A 25,474-nucleotide genomic window follows, 5' to 3' on the forward strand; every position below is an offset into this window, starting at 1 on the left:
TACTGATTATTTAAGAAGTCTGGAAGCAGTTTCAACAAACTGAAAAGCTTGACAGGAAATGTCTGAATACATTTTCAAACTGATCTCTTTCACATGAAGCTGAAAACAAACTATGACTGACATGTTTAAAATGTTAAAAGTCCCACAGCCTTTTGTATTTGTATTTGTATTCCTTTTTATCACAACAGATTTCTCTGTGTGAAATTCGGGCTGCTCTCCCCAGGGAGAGTGCGTCACTACACTACAGCGCCACCCCCTTTTTTTTTTTGTATTTTTCCCTGCATGCAGTTTTATTGTTTTTCCTATCAAAGTGGATTTTTCTACAGAATTTTGCCAGGAACAACCCTTTTGTTGCCATGGGTTCTTTTACGTGCGCTAGGTGCATGCTGCACACGGGACATCGGTTTATCGTCTCATCTGAATGACTAGCTTCCAGACCACCACTCAAGGTCTAGTGGAGGGGGAGAAAATATCGGCGGCTGAGCCGTGATTCGAACCAGCACACTCAGATTCTCTCGCTTCCTAGCTGGACGTGTTACCTCGAGGCCATCACTCCACATATCGGATCAGAAGTGCAATGCCAAACCGATTCTGCCACGATCCCTATGTATGTTTATAGGATGTCTAACTGTCTTGCATAACAAATACATTTGAATGCATATGCACACACACACACACATAGACAACACAGTACATGCAAGTCATATATTCAAACTGTGCTCACTGTGTTTTGTTTTTCTCTCTCTGAAGCAATGAAGACTCCCGAAACTGAAGCCTCCCCCTCAATAAATGGTAATTACTACAACTGAAGAAATACTACTGTTTTTATTATCGTTATCATTACCATTAGTTGTTGTGGTATCATTCTTGTCACCACTACTGAAACGGTCAGTTCATCTTCACTAGTTTAATGCACCAGTTAAAACCAAACGACTCAATCTCCGATCATTCCAGTCACCATATATTCATCACTCAGTTTCAGTCCCTGGAAACGACATCTCCTTTCCCCTTGTAAAAATGTACAGTTGGGTTGATGAACAAAACTCATGCAGTCGGACAATGACTTCATTATCATGATCTGGGGATCAAAACATTCGCACCAACAGCACCAGGCACCTGTACAGTCTGTAACATGCTGCTCTGTTCATTCACACTAAGACCACAATGCACAGTCCCAAGGCCACCTTTAAGTAAACAACACAACGACTGTGGACTGATAGCACCGTCTCTGGTGTTCAATATTTCTGAGCTGTCAAAGATCCATTATGAGAGACTGATAGTCAGCTGTGTGTGTGTCCGTCCTCTGAAGCTGGCTAGAAAGTAGACAATTCTCAAATCAATAACTGAAAACAGGGTTATATATATATATATATATATATATATACATACACACACACACACACATACATACATATATACACATATATATACACATATATATACACACACACATATATATATACATATACAACTGAGCCCATATTATAAGATAAAAAATATATATATGTGTGTGTGTATGCACACATGGACTTAACTCTGTGTATTCTAAAAAAAATCAAACAAAAGAAACATCAAACAACAAAAACTGTCCATTATCATCACCACCAATACATGCTAGATACATATAAAAAAGGAACACTCATAATACCTTCCTCTTTAATTTCAAGATAACATAGACTTCAGTTCCAAGGATGAGGTAGTGCATCAGCCAATAAGACTGACTGACCAAGCTAAAAATTCATTTAAACTGTTGTGTGTGTGTACAAATGTGCATGTCTATTTTTCATTTCTTTTTTTATTTTGTCAAAGAAGCGAACAGACTAATTGCAGGCCACAGTGAACATGTGGGAGTCTAATTCTGCTTAAACAAGGTTTTTATTCACAGAAAAAAAAAAAAAAAGAAATAAAAGGGGGGTAAAACATAAAGCAAAACAGGTCTCCGCTAACATCAAAAAGTGACAAACAAAACTGCTGACATAAGACATCAAAGAATCATAACCAATATCTCAACCTTTCAACCACATCAAAAGAGTGACAGAAAACATCCACACACACTATTCTCTGATAACAACATCATGTGGCAGACAGGGAAAGATAATAAAACTATCAATATAAAATCATGGTAAAACTACATGGATAAACAACAGCAAAAAATCTGATACAAGCCTTTCAATGACTGCAGATATGAAATCAAAAGAATCCCTGAAAATGGAGTATGACTGCCTACATGGCAGGGTAAAAAGTGATCATACATGTAAAAGCCAAGTTGTACATATGAGTGAACATGGGAGTTGCAGCTTTCGAATGTGAGAAGAACAGAAATGGAAACAGGAGGGTCATACACTATGTCTGTGGGTACTTACAACCAAAGCTCTTGAATTCAAGAAAACAAATCAGGAAAAAAAACAACACATTAGCAACATCGGGGTTACAAGCCAGAAACGACAGATGGCTGCAGTGAATATAGGAATGTCTGTGGCACCAATTTCTCAACATCTGCTATTTTGTGAGTGAAAACCCGATTCAGCAGTTGATACTCGACTCAAGATTTCTGTAAGATTCTGTTCAGATTTTAAAGAATCTGAGATGGGCTGCAATAGCAATCCTGGCAGCATTAAAACTGCCAATCATTAAAAAGTTTTCAAAGTCTACATGACTCCAAAATTCTAAAACGCTGAGCAAACGTGTTGTTAAGAGCCCCTGAGCAATACAGCCAGGGATCTCCTGTAAATGCATTTTTAAACCACCTGTGCTGGTCTCTGGTACTGTTCACTCTGTACAGTCCTTACATGACTAAGCCTGACTGAATGACATAGGAAATGAAAGATGCGTGCCTAAAGCCAACTCTAATTCGGCTCTACCCAGGTAGGCAGCCTGCTGTGCAAATGGCTCCGTGTTTGCAAAGTGCTTAGAGCTTGGTCTCAGACCCAGGATAGGTGCTATATAAGTATCCATATTAATCAATCAATCAATGACTCAAAGTGATTTCATCTTAACTCTTTCACTGCCATAGGCAATTTCAGTCGACATCAAGGGTCATGCTAAAGAGAGCTGTTTTTCACAATGTAACTAAGCTTGACAGCTGCAGCCGACTTTCCCATGTTGTGGGAAATTGACTAACTTCCCTCCTTGACCAAGTCTGAAGTGAACAAGGCCAGTGTAGTTTTAACACAAACTGAAGTGACTAACTTCCCTCCTTGACCAAGTCTGAAGTGAACACGTCCAGTGTAGTTTTAACACAAACTGAAGTGACTAACTTCCCTCTTTGACCAAGTCTGAAGTGAGCAAGACCAGTGTAGTTTTAACACAAACTGAACTGACTAACTTCCCCCCTTGACCAAGTTTGAAGTGAACAAGTTCAGTGTAGTTTTAACACAAACTGAAGTGACTAACTTCCCTCCTTGACCCAGTTTGAAGTGAACACGTCCCGTGTAGTTTTAACACAAACTGAAGTGACTAACTTCCCTCCTTGACCAAGTCTGAAGTGAACACGTCCAGTGTAGTTTTAACACAAACTGAAGTGACTAACTTCCCCCCTTGACCCAGTTTGAAGTGAACAAGTCCAGTGTAGTTTTAACACAAACTGAAGTGACTAACTTCCCTCCTTGACCATGTTTGAAGTGAACAAGTTCAGTGTAGTTTTAACACAAACTGAAGTGACTAACTTCCCCCCTTGACCCAGTTTGAAGTGAACAAGTTCAGTGTAGTTTTAACACAAACTGAATTGACTAACTTCCCCCCTTGACCATGTTTGAAGTGAACAAGTCCAGTGTAGTTTTAACACAAACTGAAGTGACTAACTTCCCTCCTTGACCCAGTTTGAAGTGAACAAGTCAGTGTAGTTTTAACATAAAATGAATCATGTGACTGAGAGCATGTCAAAAAAATATGCTGCTTGGGAGTGTTTATCACACAGACACTTTGCGGTGAAAGGGTTAACTTAAAACGTCATGGAGGACAGCAAATTCTACGATGACTGGCAGCACAAAGCCCTGGATGTGAGCCCCGTCCCAGCCCACCTGAAGAGAGAAAGAGAGAAAGGAGTTTGCCAGAAGCGCTCAAGGAAGCGAAACACAGAACCCACTAGGAGCACACCATGACCTGCGGTCAGCTTACCTCCAGGACAGTGGTCTCCAACTCATGATGAAGTCGCTGAAGCTGCTTGTCGTCCTCTGTGCTCTGCACACCATGAGGGAAACACTGTCTGCTTCACAGATATGCACTGACTGATTATGATGCGCTGGGATGGTAAGGCAAGGAACATGCTCTCTCCATGTGCAGGGGACACCATTTCAAGTCAATGCTGCTTATGCTACCAATTCAGCTGGCACACAGGTAAATAAAAAGGTACATTGGAACAAACCCAGACACTTCCTCAAAAAAGGAAACTCTGGGCTTGTTCCAATCATTTGACATAGCCACGAAGCAGCAATGACAGAAGAAATGTGAAAATACAAATTAGCATTTTATTCAAGACTAGCATTGCCTTTGAATCCTGAATATGCTGTATCTGGTAGCATTTGCAGCACTGATTTGAAATTGTGCCCCTTGTACATGGAGAGAGTTACCACACTTTATAATGGTCTCATCAAGAAACATGCTGTTTGCTTCAGAGATAAACTCTCACTGATAATGATGGGCTGGGATGGTAAGGTAAGGACCACACACATATGTAGACAGATGAACAAACACACAGGCATGCACACACACACACATACATACACAAACTGACACACACAGACATTCACACACACACACACACAAACTGACATAGACACACACACACACATGCACACAAACTGACATGCAGACATGAATTCACCCAAACCAGATATACATGATATGAACAAAAAAAAACAAAAAAAAACTAGAGAGGAAAAAAAACAAAAAAATGTCAGTTTCAGTTTTCAGGACGTGTCAAAGCATTCACATGAAGTGATTCATACATACTATACCACAACTGCTGAAAAAGAAAAAAACCCAGAAGCAGATGTCTGACATACACATAAAACCAACACATCGATCAGGGCCTTGAGCGTTAAAAAAAACACAAAACAAAAGGGGACAGAAGAGACAACCGCACCAACCAGTCACATAGAGGGGGGCAGACTGGAAGACAGAACAGCCAGAGAGACACGACATGACCTTTACCTTGGCATCCCGCTGTTCCAACAACTGAAGATGTGTCCTGATCTCTTGCTGCTGCTCCCGGTTTTTACTGTTCAGTCGCTGTATTTCTTTCTCTCTCTGGTTCAGCTGAATGGAATAAAAAACATACCATTTACGTCAAAGATCACCATGAACAAATGAACTTTCCGTTTTTTTTTAACACAATTTGCAATTTTCAACACTCACCACTGAACAAATGCTGGCGTTAAAAATTGTTCCCCAAAGTACTTCCCTAAAAAAAAAAGCCCCCCAAAAAAAGCCTATCATTTAAAACAGTAACAGTTGTAACTGAACGAATGTTTTGTTACCCAAAGTATTTCCTGACCTGCCCTTTTGTAACTGTATCAGTGTATCAGATTGCAAGTGAACAAAGGGTGAAATTCCTGGCTGTTATTTTAAATACTTCCGTAAGAAAGGCTGTCACTGCCCCTTTTGTGTTAGATAAAGGTGAAGCATGTCATCAAATCAACACAGAATGTTTTAAAGTTTGCTGGCAAGAACTGAACTGTAAGATCACACATTCTGGGGTTGTAGACAGAAACACAAACCTCCTTTATGTGTGTACGCATCAGAAGATAACATGGGCACATTAAAATGCATTTGTCAGGGTTAAGTGGGGTCATGAAAACAAGAACATATCCAGCATGCATGCCCCCCAAAATGGAATATGGCTGCCCACACTGCAGGGTGAGAACTGTCAAGCGTGCCTTCTTCTTTCTTGTTCTCGTTCATCAGATAGACACCCCAGTCTCTGTGATGAAGGTGTCTTCTTCAGATAGACACCCCAGTCTCTGTGATGAAGGTGTCTTCTTCTTTCTTGTTCTCGTTCATCAGATGGACACCCCAGTCTCTGTGATGAAGGTGTCTTCTTCTTTCTTGTTCTCGTTCATCAGATGGACACCCCAGTCTCTGTGATGAAGGTGTCTTCTTCTTTCTGTCTCTGTGATGAAGGTGTCTTCTTCTTTCTTGTTCTCGTTCATCAGATGGACACCCCAGTCTCTGTGATGAAGGTGTCTTCTTCTTTCTTGTTCTCGTTCATCAGATGGACACCCCAGTCTCTGTGATGAAGGCAGCTGTATGCTGTACACTGCAGGTCCTCTGCACAGCTGCAGAGCTTCTGGGTCACTGGAGCTGGGTCAGTCCAGCAGGCCTTCCTCCTTTCCAAGCACCTCATGGAGTGGGGAGCACTGCAGCAGGTGCTCTGTGGTGTGGCTGTCAGTCCCACAGGGGCACCGTGTTGAGTGACCAATGTGGAATTCAGTGTATAAGTGGTGGTTCAGGTGGATGTGGCCCCTGCGGAGTGTGAACACTTGTCAAGTGTGTAAAAGCCCACTCATCCATTTGAGGTGCCGTCCACGAATGCAGAGGAGAAAGAACAACAGAGAACATTTCATCTTTCTCACAGTGTCAGCTACAGTGCTGAACACAGAAGACGGACTCACCTCCTCGGCACAGCCAGTGAACTTTTGGTGGGCGGTGTCCAGGTCTGTCTGAAGGCGAATGATCACCTGGTCACGGTTGGTTACCTGCCCACACAGTCCACACACTTGTCATACACATCTGTTACACACACCTGTCACACACACTTGTTTCATCATCTGTCACACTCACACCTGTCACCACACCTCTCACATAACACCTACCACACACACATGTCTCAACACCCGTCAAACACACACACACCTGTAACACACACCAGTCATAATAACTGTCATGACATACCTGTCACACACCTGTTAAACACACCCGTCTTCTTCTTCTTCCCCACCATTGCCCACCATTACCAACACTGTCACTAAGATTTGGTTATCATCATCACATCATCATCACCATGTACCTCTTTCTGTCAGGTGTGGTGTTGTACCTTGTCAGACAGATCCATCATCATCACCACCATCATCATCATCATCATCACCATCTACCACTTTCTGACAGGTGCAGTGTTTCTCCTATCAGACAGATCCAACATCACCACCATCATCATCATCATCATCACCACCATCTACCTCTTTCTGACAGGTGCAGTGTTTCTCCTATCAGACAGATCCAACATCACCACCATCATCATCATCATCATCATCATCACCACCATCTACCTCTTTCTGACAGGTGCAGTGCTTCTCCTATCAGACAGATCCAACATCACCACCATCATCATGACTAGGTACCTCTTTCTGACAGGTGCAGTGTTTCTCCTATCAGACAGATCCAACATCACCATCATCATCATGACCAGGTACCTCTTTCTGACAGGTGCGGTGTTTCTCCTGGCAGATGGTCAGGTCCAGTTCCATCTGGTGCAGCTGTTCCTGGAGCTGGCTGCAGGTCTGGGACGACCGATTCCCCACCTCCGCCAGGTGACTGTTCTCCGCCTTCACCTTCTCCAACTCCTCCTCCAGCCGCATCACCTGTATTGGGTCAACAAGCAACAACACACCTTGTGTGTCAAAAAACAACACCACACCTTGTGTGTCAACAAACAACACAATTTGTGTCAACGAACAACAACACTGTGTGTCAACAAACAACACAACTGTGTGTCAACAAAAAATACACCTTGTTTCAACGAACAACACACCTCCCTGACAACAAACAACACACATCTAAGTCAACAACAAACAAGTGTGCCAACAAACAACATAACCTGTATGTCAGCAAACAACAATACACATTATGCCAACAAACAAACAACACACAAGTGTGTCAACAAACAACATACCTGTGTGTCAACAAGCAACACACGTGTGTCAACAAACAACACATCTGTGTGTCAACAAACTCTGAGATCTGCGTGAGGTTTAGTAGAAATACTCAATGGTTGTGGTTGTCCTGGATTCGAACCCAAGTACTGGCACCTGGTGGTTGAAGGGTGGGGAGGTGCAGACCTGCTAGTGCCCGAAACCCCTTCATGTGCATACGCATGCAAAAGATCAAATATGCATGTGAAATAAGATTCCCTAATCCATGTCAATGTAGGGAAAGTTTTAGAACCATGAACACACCCAGCATGTGAACCTTGGAAATCGAAGTATCGGTGTCTGTATGGTGAGATTACGTAAACCACCACAAAAAAAGAGAAGTCATACATGTGAAATTCGAAAGCCCACTTGTACATACAAGTGAACATGGTAAATGCAACCTGCGACTGCAGAAAGAAAGGAAAGAAAGACTGAAAGAAGGAAAGAAAGAATGTCAGTGGTTGCTGTGCAGACCTCATTGTAGCAGGCAGAGTACTGTGTCTGGGACTCCATCAGGTCCTCTTGCAGCTGTTTGATGGTCTCTTCTCTCTTCATCATCTGTCATCATCATCATTATCATCATCATTGTCATCGCACATTCATCACCATCAATTCGGACATCATTGTCATCATTCATCATCGTCATCACATAACCATCACCATCATCTATAACATCATCATCAGTGTTATCATCATCCTCACATAATCATCACCATCATCTCCAACATTACTGTCATCATATAATCATCACCATCGTCTCCAACATCATTGTTGCTGTCATGACATAACTATCTCCATCATCATCATCACATAAACCATCACCTCCATCATCATCATCATCTCATAATCATCACCATCACCTCAAACATTATCGTTATCACATAATCATCACCATCATCTCAAACATTATCGTTATCACATAATCATCACCATCACCTCAAACATTATCGTTATCACATAATCATCACCATCACCTCAAACATTATCGTTATCACATAATCATCACCATCAGCTCAAACACTGTCGGGGAAAAATTCTGATGAGCATGGGATTCGACCCCGTATGCTCAGATTCTCTCTCACTTACCTGTGTGGACACATTACCACTAGACCTCGACTCTTCAGAGACGAGAGAAGAAGGAAGAGAAGAGACATGGGAAGAAAGAAAGATGCCGTCGAGTCACACACTCACATCGTCCTCTGCTCGTCTCCTGGTCAGGTCCAGGTCGTAGTGACTTTGGGACAGTGTGTCCTGAAGCTTCTTCAGCAGCTCTGACTGTTTGCCCATCTGGAACCACACAGTGACACTGGGGATGACACACTTACTTACTTACTTACCGCCCATCATGTGGTGTGGCATGTAGGGCAGCAAGAAACGGTGACACACTGTGCAAGGTACATCATAGCTCACTGCTGCATTCAGTGTTCACCCTCTTGTTTTCAAGCAAAACTCACTTATATTTTACTCTCTTTTTTTACTCCACCATGTAGGCATCCATACTCACATTTTCAGGTGTATGCATGCTGGGTATGTTCTTGTTTCCATAACCCATGGTCATACATCTAAAAGCCCACTCATGTACATACAAGTGAATGTGGGAGTTGCAGCCCATGAATGAAGAAAAAGAAGATACTTTACTTTCAGTTGATGCTTTTTGCCAAATATAACTTTTATCCCATGAGCCTTTGATACTGTGCAGCTTTTGTAGTTAACTGTCTGTTTTCTGGCAACACTCAATTATCATGTTTTACAGACAATAAGACGATTTTTTGTAGTTGTCAACTTCAACCCATATGCCTCAAAATACTGTGCCTAATGTAATGTATGGTAAAAATCAAAATCTGCCAAAACATTGTCCTTGACCTGAATCATATCAATGGTTTCTTTAACCTTCAAATACAATGTGCAATGTTTAACTCATTCAGCCCTGTGTACAGCATTGCCTGGGTGTAAAACTTTGTTTCATTACAATGGTGCACACATTCCTACCAATGCATAAACCGCAAGCAAAGTGAACTAACTTCAACAGTATTTCTAGCTGTGTCCCCACGTGTCAATTTGGAGGAAAACTAACTGGTTGAGTTCAGTATATTTTCATCATTTCTCTGCATCAATATCGCAGGGAAGCCTGCTGAGGCTGTAAACACCTTCAGGTTTGAATGGGTTAAGATTTGTCAAAACACTGTCCATAATCAGGATTGTATAAAGGTCGACATCTAAACCTAGAAATATGACACTGGTGGTGGTGAAAATGAATGAAATGGAACCTATCCATGGATCAGGACACAGCTCACAAACAACTCACACTGACAAAAAGAATACATAGCTCACAAACAACTTCACTGACAAAAAGAACACATAGCTCACAAACAAAACACTGACACAAAGAACACACTACAGGGGGAGGGAACATTCAGATTCAAGGAAGCAAGACTGACAAGAGCAGACAAGCAAAAAGATGATGAAACATGTGAAGACAATTCTGATTATGGTATACTGATCTTATCATCAACTTTGGCTGAAGGTTCGAACATGGCCACATGAGTAACAGAAATTGACACAACTTTGTTTGACTTCTTGTCTATCATTCTGAGGAGCATCATATGATATCACATGCTACTTCTTATGTACTGCCAATATCAGAATTATCATTTAATTTGGAGGTTACACCTAACAATCCAAAGCACCATGTAGACAGCAAAATATGGTATGCTGACTTACTGAATTCATTATCTTTGGGATTTTCTTTTCATGCTGATAGATATGATTGTGTTCAAGTTAACACTATATCAAACTGGATCAGAACTTAAACACAAACATATAAGAACTAATCATTTGCACGCTGGCAGTAAAAATGTGCAATCAAATCCTTGGTTGATAATCATACAATGTTTAAATCCGCAGATCCATTTTTGCAAAAACAAAACAAAAAAAATTCATTGATACATACAACACAATGATTCTTTACAAACAACTGACAATGAATACCAGTGACTGCTTCCAACATCAGTTCGAGCCATGAAGTTCTCCACAAACATCTTTAACTCATTTCACCTTGCAGCACATGCCCCTCATGCCACACGTGTGAGCTCAGTGATACTGCAGAACAAGGAACTTGTCACTCAAACCCTACTTTTAGTACCATTTACTTTGTCATTGTACAAACTTACCACTTTCATTTAATTTTCACTTTACATATGCTTCAATGATCACTTAACAACAAACATTACAAATTCTACAACAATCTGTTCAAAAACAAAATTTTACTAATTATTGTTCATACTTAACCCTCTTTTAGCATTCAATGCTTGAAAATTACTTGGTGTAGAGTAAAGAAATTACTAAGTTTTACTTGGGATGAAATGGGTTAAACTCTCTCTCATCACTGTGCCACTAATGTTTTTAAAGCACCCAGTTCAAAACATAAACCAAAGGAGCTCCATTTAGTCTGACTACAGCTTTCCAAGCAACATATATGATCACAAAAATGACACACACAACCAGTTTCGTACACAATATCAACACATTGTTACAAAACTATTTCATAGTAAAGAACCATTCTCAGTGGACAGTATCAGTTTCAGTTTCAGTAGCTCAAGGAGGCGTCACTGCGTTCGGACAAATCCATATACGCTACATCACATCTGCCAAGCAGATGCCTGACCAGCAGCGTAACCCAATGCGCTTAGTCAGGCCTTGAGAAAAAAACAAACAAAAAACAAAACAAAACACACACACATATATTATATATATATATAAGCGTACATACATAAAAAAAAAAAAAAAATTATGATGAGAAAAAAAGAAAGAAAAAAAAGTAGTAATGAAAATAATGATAAAATAATAATAAATAAATAATTAAATAGATAAGACAACAATGATGATAAATAAGCAAATAAATATAAAACATGAAGACACACATTCACACATACACCCACACAGGCATAACAGATATGCCCCAAAAACGCAGTTTCATAGATATGAAAGCACAGTCAAATACACATAAACGTACATGAGCTCCAACACACACACACACACACACACACACACACACCACAAATTTCCCTGCACCTCCTCTACCCCCTCCTCCACACACTCGGAGTTTCTAGTTTATGTATCGCAGCTTCCACGGCACACACACCCACACACAAACACGCACACGCACACACACACTCACACACACAGACGAACACTTACTTGTACAAGCACACACACACACGTCCATATCTCCCACCCCCAACCCCACACACATATATACAAAGATATATATATATAATATATACGTTCCAATATCCTGATGCTCCCACAGTGTAGGCATGCATACACTCACATACCTCATCCTCTACCTCACCTCCTCCCTGCACCCCCACCTCCCCCTCATACACACACAACACACACACACACACATGCACAGAACTCTCCTGACACTTGTGTACACTTACACTCTCACGCATGCATAAACGCACTCAAAAACATAGACCCACACATACACACAAACACACACATACACACACGCACAGAGGCTGCCACTGATTGGCTGCAAGAGGGATGGGAAAAGATCTCTGATGCCAAGAATGTGGCGTCTAGTGTGTTGCTCAGTCTACTGTATTTGGAAAATCCCACAGAGACTCTGTTCCGTTTTGAAGAAATTTGCGCAGTGGACAAAGAAATAAAGAAATAGCTAATTCATTTTTAGACATCTGTGGAAATGGTTTCAATGTAGTTAGGACCCTAGTTACTATGCAATGGCAATAGAGATGGTTTGTAAGGATGATGGGCATGATGAAAATCGCTACATGATAAAACACACATTGTCCAAGCTTAAAACAATACACACTGTCTATGTCTACATCTACACACACTGTCTGTCTACATCAAAACGCCATCTATGTCTACATCAATACACATCACCTATGTCTACGCCAATACACTTCTTGTAAAGTTCTCACACATATAAAAAAAACAACCAAAACTTGCTGCAGTCAATAGCCACAGACACATACTGACATTTCACACACACACACACACACACACACTAAACACATACACATGTGCCCATGCACAAACACACAGCCCACAAAAGAATCATTCATCACCAGGGCAAAATAAACTCTGCATTACTGTTCAGTGACAGTTAGTAGTGCATGAAGAGATAAAGACAAATACACTACCTGAAATAATCACCAGAAGATGATGATGCACACACAGTATTAAAACTATTACCTAATTTACTGGTTATTAAAGCATTCTATCCTATTCTGTGCATTTTGATTTCTTCAAAATCTTGACTTTGTGAAGAAGCGAACGAGCAGATAACCTGTTCTTCCTTTTATTTCCATCCACAAGCTGAATGACAACAAGCTCTACAACTTTAACCAAGGAAACAAAAACAAAAAAATCCAAAGAAAACGAATTCTGTCAATAAGATCTCTCTATGCCTTGCTCAACTGCAGCTATACAACATATCGCATTCTGATCTCATTCAACTATACAACACATCGCATTCTGATCTCATTCAACTATACAACACATTGCATTCTGATCTCATACAACAATACAACACATTGCATTCTGATCTCATACAGCAATACAGCACATCGCATTCTGATCTCATACCTCTGTTGAAGATCGATACAGCTGCAAGTCATTCAGACACTTGAGTAATATCATGCAAAACTAAAGTGTCGATAGATTAGCAACATCTTGATAAACTTAAAAACACGCACAAACAATGCTTTCAGTTTTTTGTCTTGATTGTTGTTCACCATACATGAGACAAGCACAGTAACTTTTGTTCTTTCACAGAAGACAAACTTACACTACCGAAAGCCAGAGCTGCTTAACTTTTCTGGTCAGCTTACATGTATTTCAATGGTGAGTTTGAAACTATTAAAGGTTAAAGGTTCCTTAGCTTTGTATGGCTATAGGGGCAGTGAATTAATATTCACTGTGTCTAGGGTTTGGCATAGAAAGGAGGGGCCCAACCCTTTCCGTCCTTTTAACCTTACCCAACATAAGCCAGGTACCCATTCACACCTGCATGGAGTGAGGGAAATTAGAGTGCCCTTCCCATGGACACAGAGCCTCAAACCCTGATCACTGGTGACCACTGGGTCAGAAGTGGACACAACACCATGTGGAAACACAGCCTCAAACTGATCACTGGTGACCACAGGGTCAGAAGTGGACACAACACCATGTGGAAACACAGCCTCAAACTGATCACTGGTGACCACTGGATCAGAAGTGGACACAACACCATGTGGAAACACAGCCTCAAACTGATCACTGGTGACCACTGGGTCAGAAGTGGACACAACACCATGTGGAAACACAGCCTCAAACTGATCACTGGTGACCACTGGGTGAGAAGTTCAAAGTCTAACAGTTTCTGCCACAGTGCCTCCTTTTTCTGTGCACCTTGCAACACCTTGCATCTTACTGCAAAACTGAAGGAAAAAGCCAAGCAACACTGGGATCAAGGTGTGTACCTTTACCTTGTCCGAAACTAGTGAAAGAGCAAACGATCACTGCACTTTTTTATTTTCTGACAGTTAATCACCACGCCTGAATAACATTTCCTTTCGTCCCCCTCCAGTGACAAACGTCCGGGAGTGAATCTCCACAAACACAGCTGGAGTGACAGAAAGTCTGCTGGGAATTGTAACATACATTACCTGTTCCACATAGAACAGTAATGAAATCAGCAAACTTAGGACATGCATGAACAAGTACAGTATGTGGAATACAGACATGTATATGACCACAAAGCACAGAGTGTGCAACAGACATATATATGACCAGAAACCACAAAATGTGCAATAAAGACATGCAAATGTCCAAAAACATAATCAGCTGAAGAAAAAGGGTGCAAAAAGAATGCAACTTTCCACTGCAACGCAATCTCAGCTTTGGAAATAAGTGTCTTTGGACAAACCCAGCTGATGGCTGAAAACTGGAACATTTGGAGATTTTTAAAAATTTAATGTGTTTCTTTTCTTCTTCTTATATATATATATATATATACACACTTTTCTATAATTATTTTTTAGCCTAAATTCACAACACGCAAACCGCTAGCGATCTATGACAGAGACACCCATCAGCACTGCAGCTACCGACTATTCCTAACCAGTTTGTCTGCATGGAAAGCTGCTGTCTTGATAACAAACAACAAACAACCTACAGTCAAGTATCATTGCACAGCACATCACATGAGATAAGTGACACGTGTAACTTGTGTGAGACGTGTGACCTGTGTGAGGTGTGTGACCTGTGTGAGACGTGTGACCTGTGTAATGTGTGTGAGACGTGTGACCTGTGTGAGACGTGTGACACGTGTGACCTGTGTGAGACGTGTGACCTGTGTGAGACGTGTGACCTGTGCGAGGTGTGTGACATGCGTGACGTGTGACACGTGTGACCTGTGTGAGGTGTGTGACATGTGACGTGTGTGTGAACTCACTTCATGCAGCTTCTCCTGGTGCATGGCTCTCAGCTTCCCCATGTCTGCGTTCAGCTTCTGGATGTTGTCGTCACGCACCAACACCTGGTGTGCACGTGTACATGAATAAATCAATATCATAATAGAACAGAATAGAATAGAATAGAATATGTCTTTATTACTAAGTGTACCTGGGTCACAAGGAATAATGTGGGGGATAGTACATAACACGGTACGAACATAAATCGAAAATCATACACAAACACAGATACAGTAGAAATTAGGATACATACAAGTGCACATCAATCTAAAAACTTGTGCATACTCACACATACATGTACTACACACACACACACACACACTCTCTCTCTCTCTCTCTTATAATAATTATAACAACAATAATCGGACCTTTGCTGAAACTCAGGCTCTTTCCCACAACCATCAGAAAGAAATGGAGAATGTTGGTGATGTGTTCAGCAGTGCAGTAACCCCATGACAAAAGCCGCTTCAGGGACCAGTGACAGTGAATAATAAAAAATAAAAAAATACACAAAAAAAATAATACAAAAATGGCCATAGAGAGTGGGGAAAAAAGAGGGGGATGGTGGGGGATAGTGGAGGGGTTGGGGGGAGAGGGGGGGAAGAGGAACTGATAAATACTACCAAAATCACAGGCATTAAACTAAGGTGAGCATGTATGTGGGGAGGGAGGGGCAGGGACTGAAATCATTATGGCTTTGGATTTTTAATATTTAAATCTTTTTTAATATTAATGCTCAAGCAGCATGATTGATTTAACAAAAAAACCCAAAAAACATCATACGAAGGGTGAGGAATAAAAAGTAAGAAACGCTAACAATGCATTGCATGTTGAATCAGAAGCTGCACTATGGCGGCGCACTCTGCCCAGAGAAAGAGAGAGCAGTCAGAATTAGACACAGAGAAACCTGCTGTGACAAAAAGTAACACAATATAATACAACATAATGCAGTACAAAAACAGAACAATAAAACACAATACAAGACAATACAATGCAATACTGTACAATGAAATGTGTGGTGTGTCCATCGAGATCGATGATGACCATCGTTGTCATCCAGCTGGGGGATGGGGAGAGGGTGGTGGTGGGGTGGGGCGGAGGATGCTCATGAATCTATCTGTGAATGCGCAGATGGCTGAACAGTCCAATCTGCGCACGAAATGTTCGCTGACAGTTGGGGCAGACAAAGACAGGCATATCATTGTCAGGGAGCTTGTACAGTACAACAATGAAATAAGAGTACGACAAAACACAATGCAGTACAACACAAGGCAGTACAAAACAAAAAATACAATACAGTACAGTACAAAACAACACAAAACAGTACAACACAATACAGTACGATACAGAACAATACAGTACAGTACAAAACAACACAAAACAGTACAACACAATACAGTACGATACAGAACAATACAGTACAGTACAAAACAACACAAAACAGTACAACACAATACAGTACGATACAGAACAATACAGTACAGTACAAAACAACACAAAACAGTACAACACAATACAGTACGATACAGAACAATACAGTACAGTACAAAACAACACAAAACAGTACAACACAATACAGTACGATACAGAACAATACAGTGCAGTACATAACAACACAATGTACAATACAACGCAATGCAGGAAAAAAACAACACCATGCAGTACAGTACAATACAATCCAACACAACCTAGTACAACACTGTACAGTACAACACAGCACAGTACAATAGAGTAAAGCACAGCACAGCACAGCACAGCACAACAGAATTACCTTGGCTGTGGTCTCTTTCTGCTGCCGGTGAAGACACTCCAGGTCTCCTTTCAGCTGCTGGATCAGCTCATCTTTGTTGCTCAGCTGTGAACACAACACAACATAATGCAATACAATACAGACACGTGCAAGTATGGAGTGATGTTCAGCTGTCAACACCATCACAATACACAACACAATGCGATACAGTGCAAGGCTCAGCTGCATTGTAAAGTACAGCACAATGCTCACCTGTCAATACAACGTAATACCATAGAGTACAATTACAGTGTAATGCTCAGCTGTCAACACCACAACACAATACAATACAGTGCAATACATATTATACAGTGCAAGGCTCAGCTGTCAACACTGCCACAACACAATAATATACAATACAGTAAAAGTACGGTACAGTGCTCACCTGTCAACACAATACCACACAGTACACTTTCAGTTTAATGCTCAGCTGTCAACACCACCACAATACAATATGATACAAGAAAGTACAGCGCAATGCTCACCTGTCAACACAACACAATACCACACAGTACACTTACAGTGTAATGCTCAGCTGTCAACACCACCACAACACAATATGATACAACAAAGTACAGCGCAATGCTCACCTGTCAACACAACACAATACCATTCAATAAAGTACAGTGTAATGCTCAGCTTTCAACACCACTACAATACAACCTTACAGTTATCATTTCTTAGTGATCATTAAATTTCTCATAAAGAGTTTAATTTCCAGCATTGGGGATAAGCTTAAGCGCACAGAGCTTCAAGAATATGCGCAATAGCAAGACTTCTTGATAAATAAATAAAATACCTTCTCAAAAGGCTTTATTTATCTACATCTGTATATACATATAGATATAGATATATATCAGTTATTTTCTCACAAAGGTTTTGTGTAATTTTAATTAGAAAAAAAAAATCAGATATCTGTTTATTTTTCTAACAAAAGGTTTGCTATTTCTTATCAGGGATTGATTCACAAAGTTACTTTCACAACAGTGCTCACATCGTTCTGCAGTTTGCCGACTTGTGCCTGTTCAGCAGCCAGCTGGATGCTGAGGCCCCTCATCCTGTCCTCCAGCTGTCGCTGCTCCCCCAGCTGGCTCTCCAGGCGACCACGCTCCTCCTCCACACTGCTCTCCAGCTTCTTCACCGCTCCCTTCTTCGTCTCTATCTGTAATCACCACATTGTCTGTAATCACCACATCCTCCTCCACACTGCTCTCCAGCTTCTTCACTGCTCCCTTCTTCGTCTCTATCTGTAATCACCACATTGTCTGTAATCACCACATCCTCCTCCACACTGCTCTCCAGCTTCTTCACCGCTCCCTTCTTCGTCTCTATCTGTAATCACCACATTGTCTGTAATCAATCACCACACTGTCTGTAATCAATCACCACACTGTCAGTAATCACCACTGTCTCGTAATCACCACAGTAATCACCACATCCTCCTCCACACTGCTCTCCAACTTCTTCACCGCTCCCTTCTTCGTCTCTATCTGTAATCACCACATTGTCTGTAATCAACCACCACACTGTCTGTAATCAATCACCACACTGCCTGTAATCACCACAGTAATCACATCCTCCTCCACACTGCTCTCCAACTTCTTCACCGCTCCCTTCTTTGTCTCTATTTGCAATCACCACATTGTCTGTAATCAATCACCACACTGTCTGTAATCACCACAGTAATCACATCCTCCTCCACACTGCTCTCCAGCTTCTTCACTGCTCCCTTCTTTGTCTCTATCTGTAATCAACACACTGTAATCACCACACTGTCTGTAATCACCACACTGTCTGTAATCACCAAATTGTAATCACCACATCTTCCTCCACAGTGCTCTCCAGCTTCTTAACCACTCCCTTCTTCATCTCTATCTGTAATCACCACACTGTCTGTAATCACCAAATTGTCTGCAATCACCACACTGTCTGTAATCACCACACTGTCTGTAATCACCAAATTGTCTGCAATCACCACACTGTCTGTAATCACCACTGTCTGTAATCACCACTGTCTGTAATTACGACATTGTCTGTAATTACGACATTGTCTGTAATCACTGAATTGTATGCAATCACCACAGTGTTTGTTATCACCACAGTGTCTCTATCTGTAACACCACCATAGTAATCACCACACTGTCTATTTCTGTAATCACACCATTGTCACCACATTGTCTCTAACTGTAATCACAACAGCGTCTCTGTAACCACCACAGTGTCTCTACTTGTAATCACCACAATGCCTCCGTAACCACCACGTTGTCTATTTGTAATCACCACACTGTCTCTATCTGTAATCACATCATCTGTAATCACCACATTGTCTCTGTCTGCAATCAACACATTGTCTGTAAACACCACACTGTATCTATCTGTACTCAGGACATTTTCTCTCTCTGTAATCAGGACACTGAGACATGAGGATGTTGTATCCTGATTGTGTAGAGCCCACTCTCTTCATCTCCATCTATACAGAGCACAGGTTTTAAGAACTGACAGGTATTCAATCCCAGAATTACCCCTTTGCAGTCACCTGGTCTATAAGCAAAAAGAAATCTGTAAGGACACTGAGACAAGTGGATAATGAGTCAAGATCATATCAAATATGGATACTGTGTTCTGATAATGTCATAATTATGAGGATAGTGTGTCCTGACTGTGTCAAATGTGGATACTGCGTCCTGATAACGTCATATGTAGATGATGTGTCCTGAATGTGTCATATGTAGACAGTGTGTCCTCACTGCATCAAATGTGGACAGTGTGTCCTGACTGTACTACGTAACCAATCTACAATTTGATCTCCAACCTACACAGACCTTTCTTCTGACAACACAACAACACAAAGTGACAAAGGAACATCACCTCGCTCTGTGCTGTCCGGAGCTGACCCTTGAGCTGCTCAACCTCTCTCTGCAGCTGGGTGATCTGAAACACAACCATCATCGCCCTTTTACTTCTTCTTCGTGAGCTGCAACTTCCACGTTCACTCATATGTGCACGAGTAGGCTTTTATGTGTATGATTGTTTTTACCCCGCCATGTAGGCAGCCATACTGGTTGGGGTTGCCCTATTACAATATGCCACTGTTCTATTTTTCATGATCAGAGTAACTATGTTTCCACAATGGGATTAATATTCTAAATATTCTATTAGTGGGGTTATATTTGGAAATTAAAAAAAAACAACAACAACTGTTACATTGGTAGTTAGTGTAGTAATAGTTCAGCAATATCCACGCTTTGTACCATGAAATCAATTATGGACACAGAAACATACTAGACCAAAAAGCGTTGTTTCTGAAAGAACTATGAACAGTGAAATTTCATTTCAATACCATTACTTTAAAAAAAATGCTGAAATAAATTTGGTGTGAGAAATATCCTACTTTTGGAGGAATCAACAGAAATGTTAATAGTTATCAATCTATGGAGTGGCTTCTTTCCATCTTTCATGATCAGGTAAGGATATATCCATTCAAGTGGTTTGATTCCCGTTTTGTATGCTCCAAAGTGGAAGGGACAAAGTGTGGATACTGCCCAAAGATCAATGAGAAAAGAACAAAACACAAGAGTTTTGACTGTTCAATTTTATACAGTTGAGAATCACATTGCATGTTTCAGGTTTCCTTGATTTCCATCAGCTAAATATTAATTTTCGTTTATTGAAGAATCCATAGTTTGGCTGCAGCATAACAAAAGCCATACTGTGAACAATCAATCGGGCTTATGGATGAGAGACTGATGACTAGGGTTTACAAAAGATTGATCAAGAGGATTTATGAATGACTGATCAATATGGTTTATAAACGACTGACCAACAGGTTATATAAATGATCTATTGGTAGGGTTTATATATTATGGATCAATAAGGTTTATAAACTATTAAGTAGGAGGGTTTATAAATGATTTATTGACAGGGTTTATGAATGATCAATCAATAGCGTATATAAATCACTGATTGATAAGGTCTATGAATGAGTGATCTGAAGGGAATACAAATGATTGATCAATAAGGTTCATGAATGATCAATCAGCGGGGCTTGCAAGTTTTCATCTGTAGAGTTCATAAATGATCTATTGGGAGGGTTTATGAATGACTGATCAACAGCTTATAAATGACTGATCGGTAGGGTTTATAAATATCGATCAGCTGGGTTTCTGAATGATCAATCAGTAGGGTTTACAGATGACTGATTGCTAGGATTTATGAATGACAGATCTGTAAGGTTTAAGAAAAATCGACAACAACATAACTGTGGTAGTCCTGACCTTCTCCTCGTATCTGCTGTTGGCCTCCTGCATGCTGACCTGTTCCAGCTTCAGCCTCTTGATCACTTCTTCACGACGCTTCACCTGGTCAAGTCAACAACAACAACTAAAACAAAACAAACCAAAACAAAATAAAAAACAAAAAAAACCCACCCCAATACAAAGAATGACGGACAGGCAAAAATGCCTAAAAAGACACCACCCAAAACTGAAACGAAAACACTTTTAAAGAAAGGAAGAAAGATAAATACCTTTTCAAAAAGGGTCCATGCACACATGCATAAACACAGTTATGTTTGAACGTTATCCTGAATACATGCTGTATACACATACACACACACAAAAGCATGCTACATATACTACCTTGCACACACACACACACACACACACACACACACACAAACACTCCTATCTTCTTTTCGGCTTTTACCTAACTTCACCCCCTCTTCCTCCCCCCTCCACACACACACACACACACACACATATCTAGACGCTGAGACACTCCTGTTCAGATTGAGCATTGATGGTGAAGGCCAAATAGCCACACACACACACACACACGCGTGGAGTGTTGGCCTAGTGGTGACGCGTCAGTCTAGGAAGCGAGAGAATCTTAGTGCACTGGTTCGAATCCCTCAGTCACCACTATTTTCTCCCCCTCCACTAGACCTTGAGTGGTAGTCTGGACGCAAGTCATTCGGATGAGATGATAAACAGAGGTCCTGTGTGCAGCATGCACTTAGCGCACATGAAAGAACCCATGGCAACAAAAGGGTTGTCCCTGGCAAAATTTTGTAGAAAAAATCCACTTTGACAGGAAAACAAATAAAATTGCAGGCAGAAAAATTTACCCCCCAAATGGCTGGCGTTCTCTCTGGAGAGAGCAGCCCAAATTTCATACACAGAAATCTTTTGTGACAAAAAGAGTAATACAATACAATACACACCCAAACCCTTCAGCCACACTGACCTCAGTACTGAGACACTCCTGTTCACTCTAAGCGTTGATGGTGAAGGCCAAACACACAGACACACACAGACACAATCACATACACTGACCTCAGTGCTGAGACACTCCTGTCCACTCTGAGCGTTGATGGTGAAGGCCAAACACACAGACAGACAAACACACACACACTGAACTCAGTGCTCAGACACTCCTGTTCACTCTGAGCGTTGATGGTTAAGGCCAAACACAAACACACACAGACACAGACACACACACACACTGACCTCAGTGCTGAGACACTCCTGTTCACTCTGAGCCCAAACACAGACACACACTCACACACACACTCACACACACACAGACACACAAACACACACACTGACCTCAGTGCTGAGACACTCCTGTTCACTCTAAGCGTTGATGGTGAAGGCCAAACATACACACACACAGACACACACTCACACACAGACACACACACTCACACACACACAGACACACACACACACATAAACACACACACACACACACTGACCTCAGTGCTGAGACACTCCTGTTTACTCTGAGCGTTGATGGTGAAGGCCAAACACATACACACACACACAAACACACACACAAACACTGACCTCAGTGCTGAGACACTCCTGTTGATGGTGAAGGCCAAACACACACACACACACACACAAACACACACACAAACAACACAAACACACACTGACCTCAGTGCTGAGACACTCCTGTTCACTCTGAGCGTTGATGGTGAAGGCCGAACACACACACACAAACACACACACACACACACACACACACACACACTCACACTGACCTCAGTGCTGAGACACTCCTGTTTACTCTGAGCGTTGATGGTGAAGGCCAAACACACACACACACAGACACACACACACACACAGAGCCACACTGACCTCAGTGCTCAGACACTCCTGTTCACTCTGAGCGTTGATGGTGAAGGCCAAACACACACACACACAGACACACACACACACTGACCTCAGTGCTGAGACACTCCTGTTCACTCTGAGCGTTGATGGTGAAGGCCAAACACACACACACACAGACACACAGACACACACAGAGCCACACTGACCTCAGTGCTCAGACACTCCTGTTCACTCTGAGCGTTGATGGTGAAGGCCTGGATCCTGGCCTCCAGACGCCCGTTCTCCTCCACCGCGTCCTTGTACTGCTCCCGGGTCAGCCCCAGGTCGTGCTCCAGCTGGTGCAGAGTGATCTCCCTGCGAGACACCTGCAACACGCCACAGCACACGTCAGAATGCATCAGATCCATCGCTTCCACCTCCCTCTATAACAGAGAGAGGAAAGAGATGTGTCAAAGGAATTTCCTAACTCAGAATCGAAAGCTGAACTTATACAATGACTGGATCAGATCCCTTACCTCCAGTCCCTCCACTTCCTCCCCACCCCCCACCTAAAAAAAAAGAGAGAGAAAAGAGAGGTATCACAGAAATTTCCTGACTCAGAATTGAAAGCTGAATATCCAAAGGACTGCCTCAAATCGCTCGCTTCCAGCCCCCCACCCACCCTCCCACCCCACCCCCCTCCAAAAAGACAGAGGAAAGAGAAGTATCTAAGAAATTTCCAAACTCAATAATCGAAAGTTGAACTTACACGCATTGACTGGATCAGATCCTTTGCTTCCAGACCCCCCTCCCCCCAAGAAAAAAGAAGAGAGAGACAGAGAGAGACAGAGACAGAGACAGACAGAGAGAGAGAGGAAAGAGAAGTATCGAAGGAATTTCCTAACTCAGAACTGAAAGCTGAACGTACACAATGACTGAATCAGATCCCACACTTCCAGCCCGAAAAAGACAGAAAGGAAAGAAAGGTGTAGAAGAAATTTCCTAACTCAGAGTTATAAGTTGACATTCCAGATATGAATGCACATAGTAATTACCTAGACACACAATGCCACCGATAAGATACATACATACAACATATGTACACTTGAGAAGTCTGAACCCAAACAAAGCACACAAAAAAAAAAGGAAAAAAAAAGAAGTTGCTTATCTGATCTTCTGAACATTCATGTTTCTCATAAAAACAAAACAAAATCAAGCTCCCAAACATAGAAATAAAAAGGGAAAATGAACAAAACAACAGAAAAACAACAACACCACAACAAAAGTCGCTGACCTGATCTTCTGATAAATTCATATTCCCCAAGTGTAAAATCAAAAACAAGCTCCAAAACAAAACAAAACTGGAGGAAAAAGAAAAGTGGCTGACATCTCCTGATTATCAATGTTTTCCTCATATATAAAAAAGGAACTTTTCTATCTAAAATTACGTTTAAATAACATACTTACCGTGACCCAACTAGTGCAGACTCCGGCAGGGGTCTGACATTCCTATAAAAAAAACCCATGTTTCCCAAAACAACAACAACCCCCCCCCCCCACAAAGTCATGTTCTTTAGGAATAAGAACAAAAGCCAAGCTCCCAAACAAAAACACCAAAAACAGATTAAAAAAAAAAAAAAAAAAGGAAAAAAAAAGAACCCACAGAAAAAAGGTGACAGTAATGCACACAGTGACTGACTAGTATCACTAACCTGATCTTCCAACCGTTTCCGTTCCTCATCTATGGAGACAAAGTCCAGCTCCATCTTGTGCAGGACGGTCTCCTTGCGGGACAGATCCTCCTGCAGATCTCGCATCTGCATCTGCTGCCTGGTGATGGTCTCCTCTTGGGAACACAGCTGTCACACACACATGTAGCCAGTGGTGACTGTGGGTTCCTTGACACAGATTAGCAATCATGTGTGTGCAAACAGAAGACACTTGTATGGGTTGTTGTTGTTCACCAATTTTACGTCTGTTCACTAAGACTGATATTAGATGATCTTGTATGCATGTTGTATTGTGTTGTGCTGTGTTGCGTTGCGTTGCGCTGTGCTGTGCTGTGTTGTACTGTGCCCGTGTTGCGTTGTGTTGTGCTGTGTTGTGTTGTGTTGGGTTGTGCTGTGTTGCATTGGGTTGCGTTGTGTTGTGCTCTGCTGTGTTGTGCTGTGCTGTGTTGCGTTGGGTTGTGCTATG

The 25,474-nt window shown here is 41.5% G+C and overlaps 1 protein-coding gene across 1 annotated transcript in view; it reads right to left on the bottom strand.

Moving 5' to 3' along the window:
- Positions 1–25,474, bottom strand: part of LOC143285593 (uncharacterized) — a 148,378-nt gene that overhangs the window by 53,405 nt on the left and 69,499 nt on the right. The window contains exons 19-32 of the mRNA XM_076592986.1: positions 24,991–25,137; positions 23,506–23,664; positions 21,455–21,538; positions 20,049–20,111; positions 18,175–18,342; positions 17,163–17,246; positions 15,373–15,456; positions 13,524–13,544; positions 9,099–9,194; positions 8,382–8,465; positions 7,410–7,577; positions 6,612–6,695; positions 5,152–5,256; positions 4,117–4,179 (exon numbers count right to left, since the gene is read on the bottom strand). Coding sequence (XP_076449101.1) covers positions 4,117–4,179; positions 5,152–5,256; positions 6,612–6,695; positions 7,410–7,577; positions 8,382–8,465; positions 9,099–9,194; positions 13,524–13,544; positions 15,373–15,456; positions 17,163–17,246; positions 18,175–18,342; positions 20,049–20,111; positions 21,455–21,538; positions 23,506–23,664; positions 24,991–25,137 — 1,410 coding nt within the window. The remainder of the gene's footprint in view (positions 1–4,116; positions 4,180–5,151; positions 5,257–6,611; positions 6,696–7,409; positions 7,578–8,381; positions 8,466–9,098; positions 9,195–13,523; positions 13,545–15,372; positions 15,457–17,162; positions 17,247–18,174; positions 18,343–20,048; positions 20,112–21,454; positions 21,539–23,505; positions 23,665–24,990; positions 25,138–25,474) is intronic.

Source organism: Babylonia areolata, chromosome 9 (genome assembly GCF_041734735.1).
Source record: "Babylonia areolata isolate BAREFJ2019XMU chromosome 9, ASM4173473v1, whole genome shotgun sequence".
In the NCBI taxonomy this organism is placed as follows: Eukaryota; Metazoa; Mollusca; class Gastropoda; order Neogastropoda; family Buccinidae; genus Babylonia; species Babylonia areolata.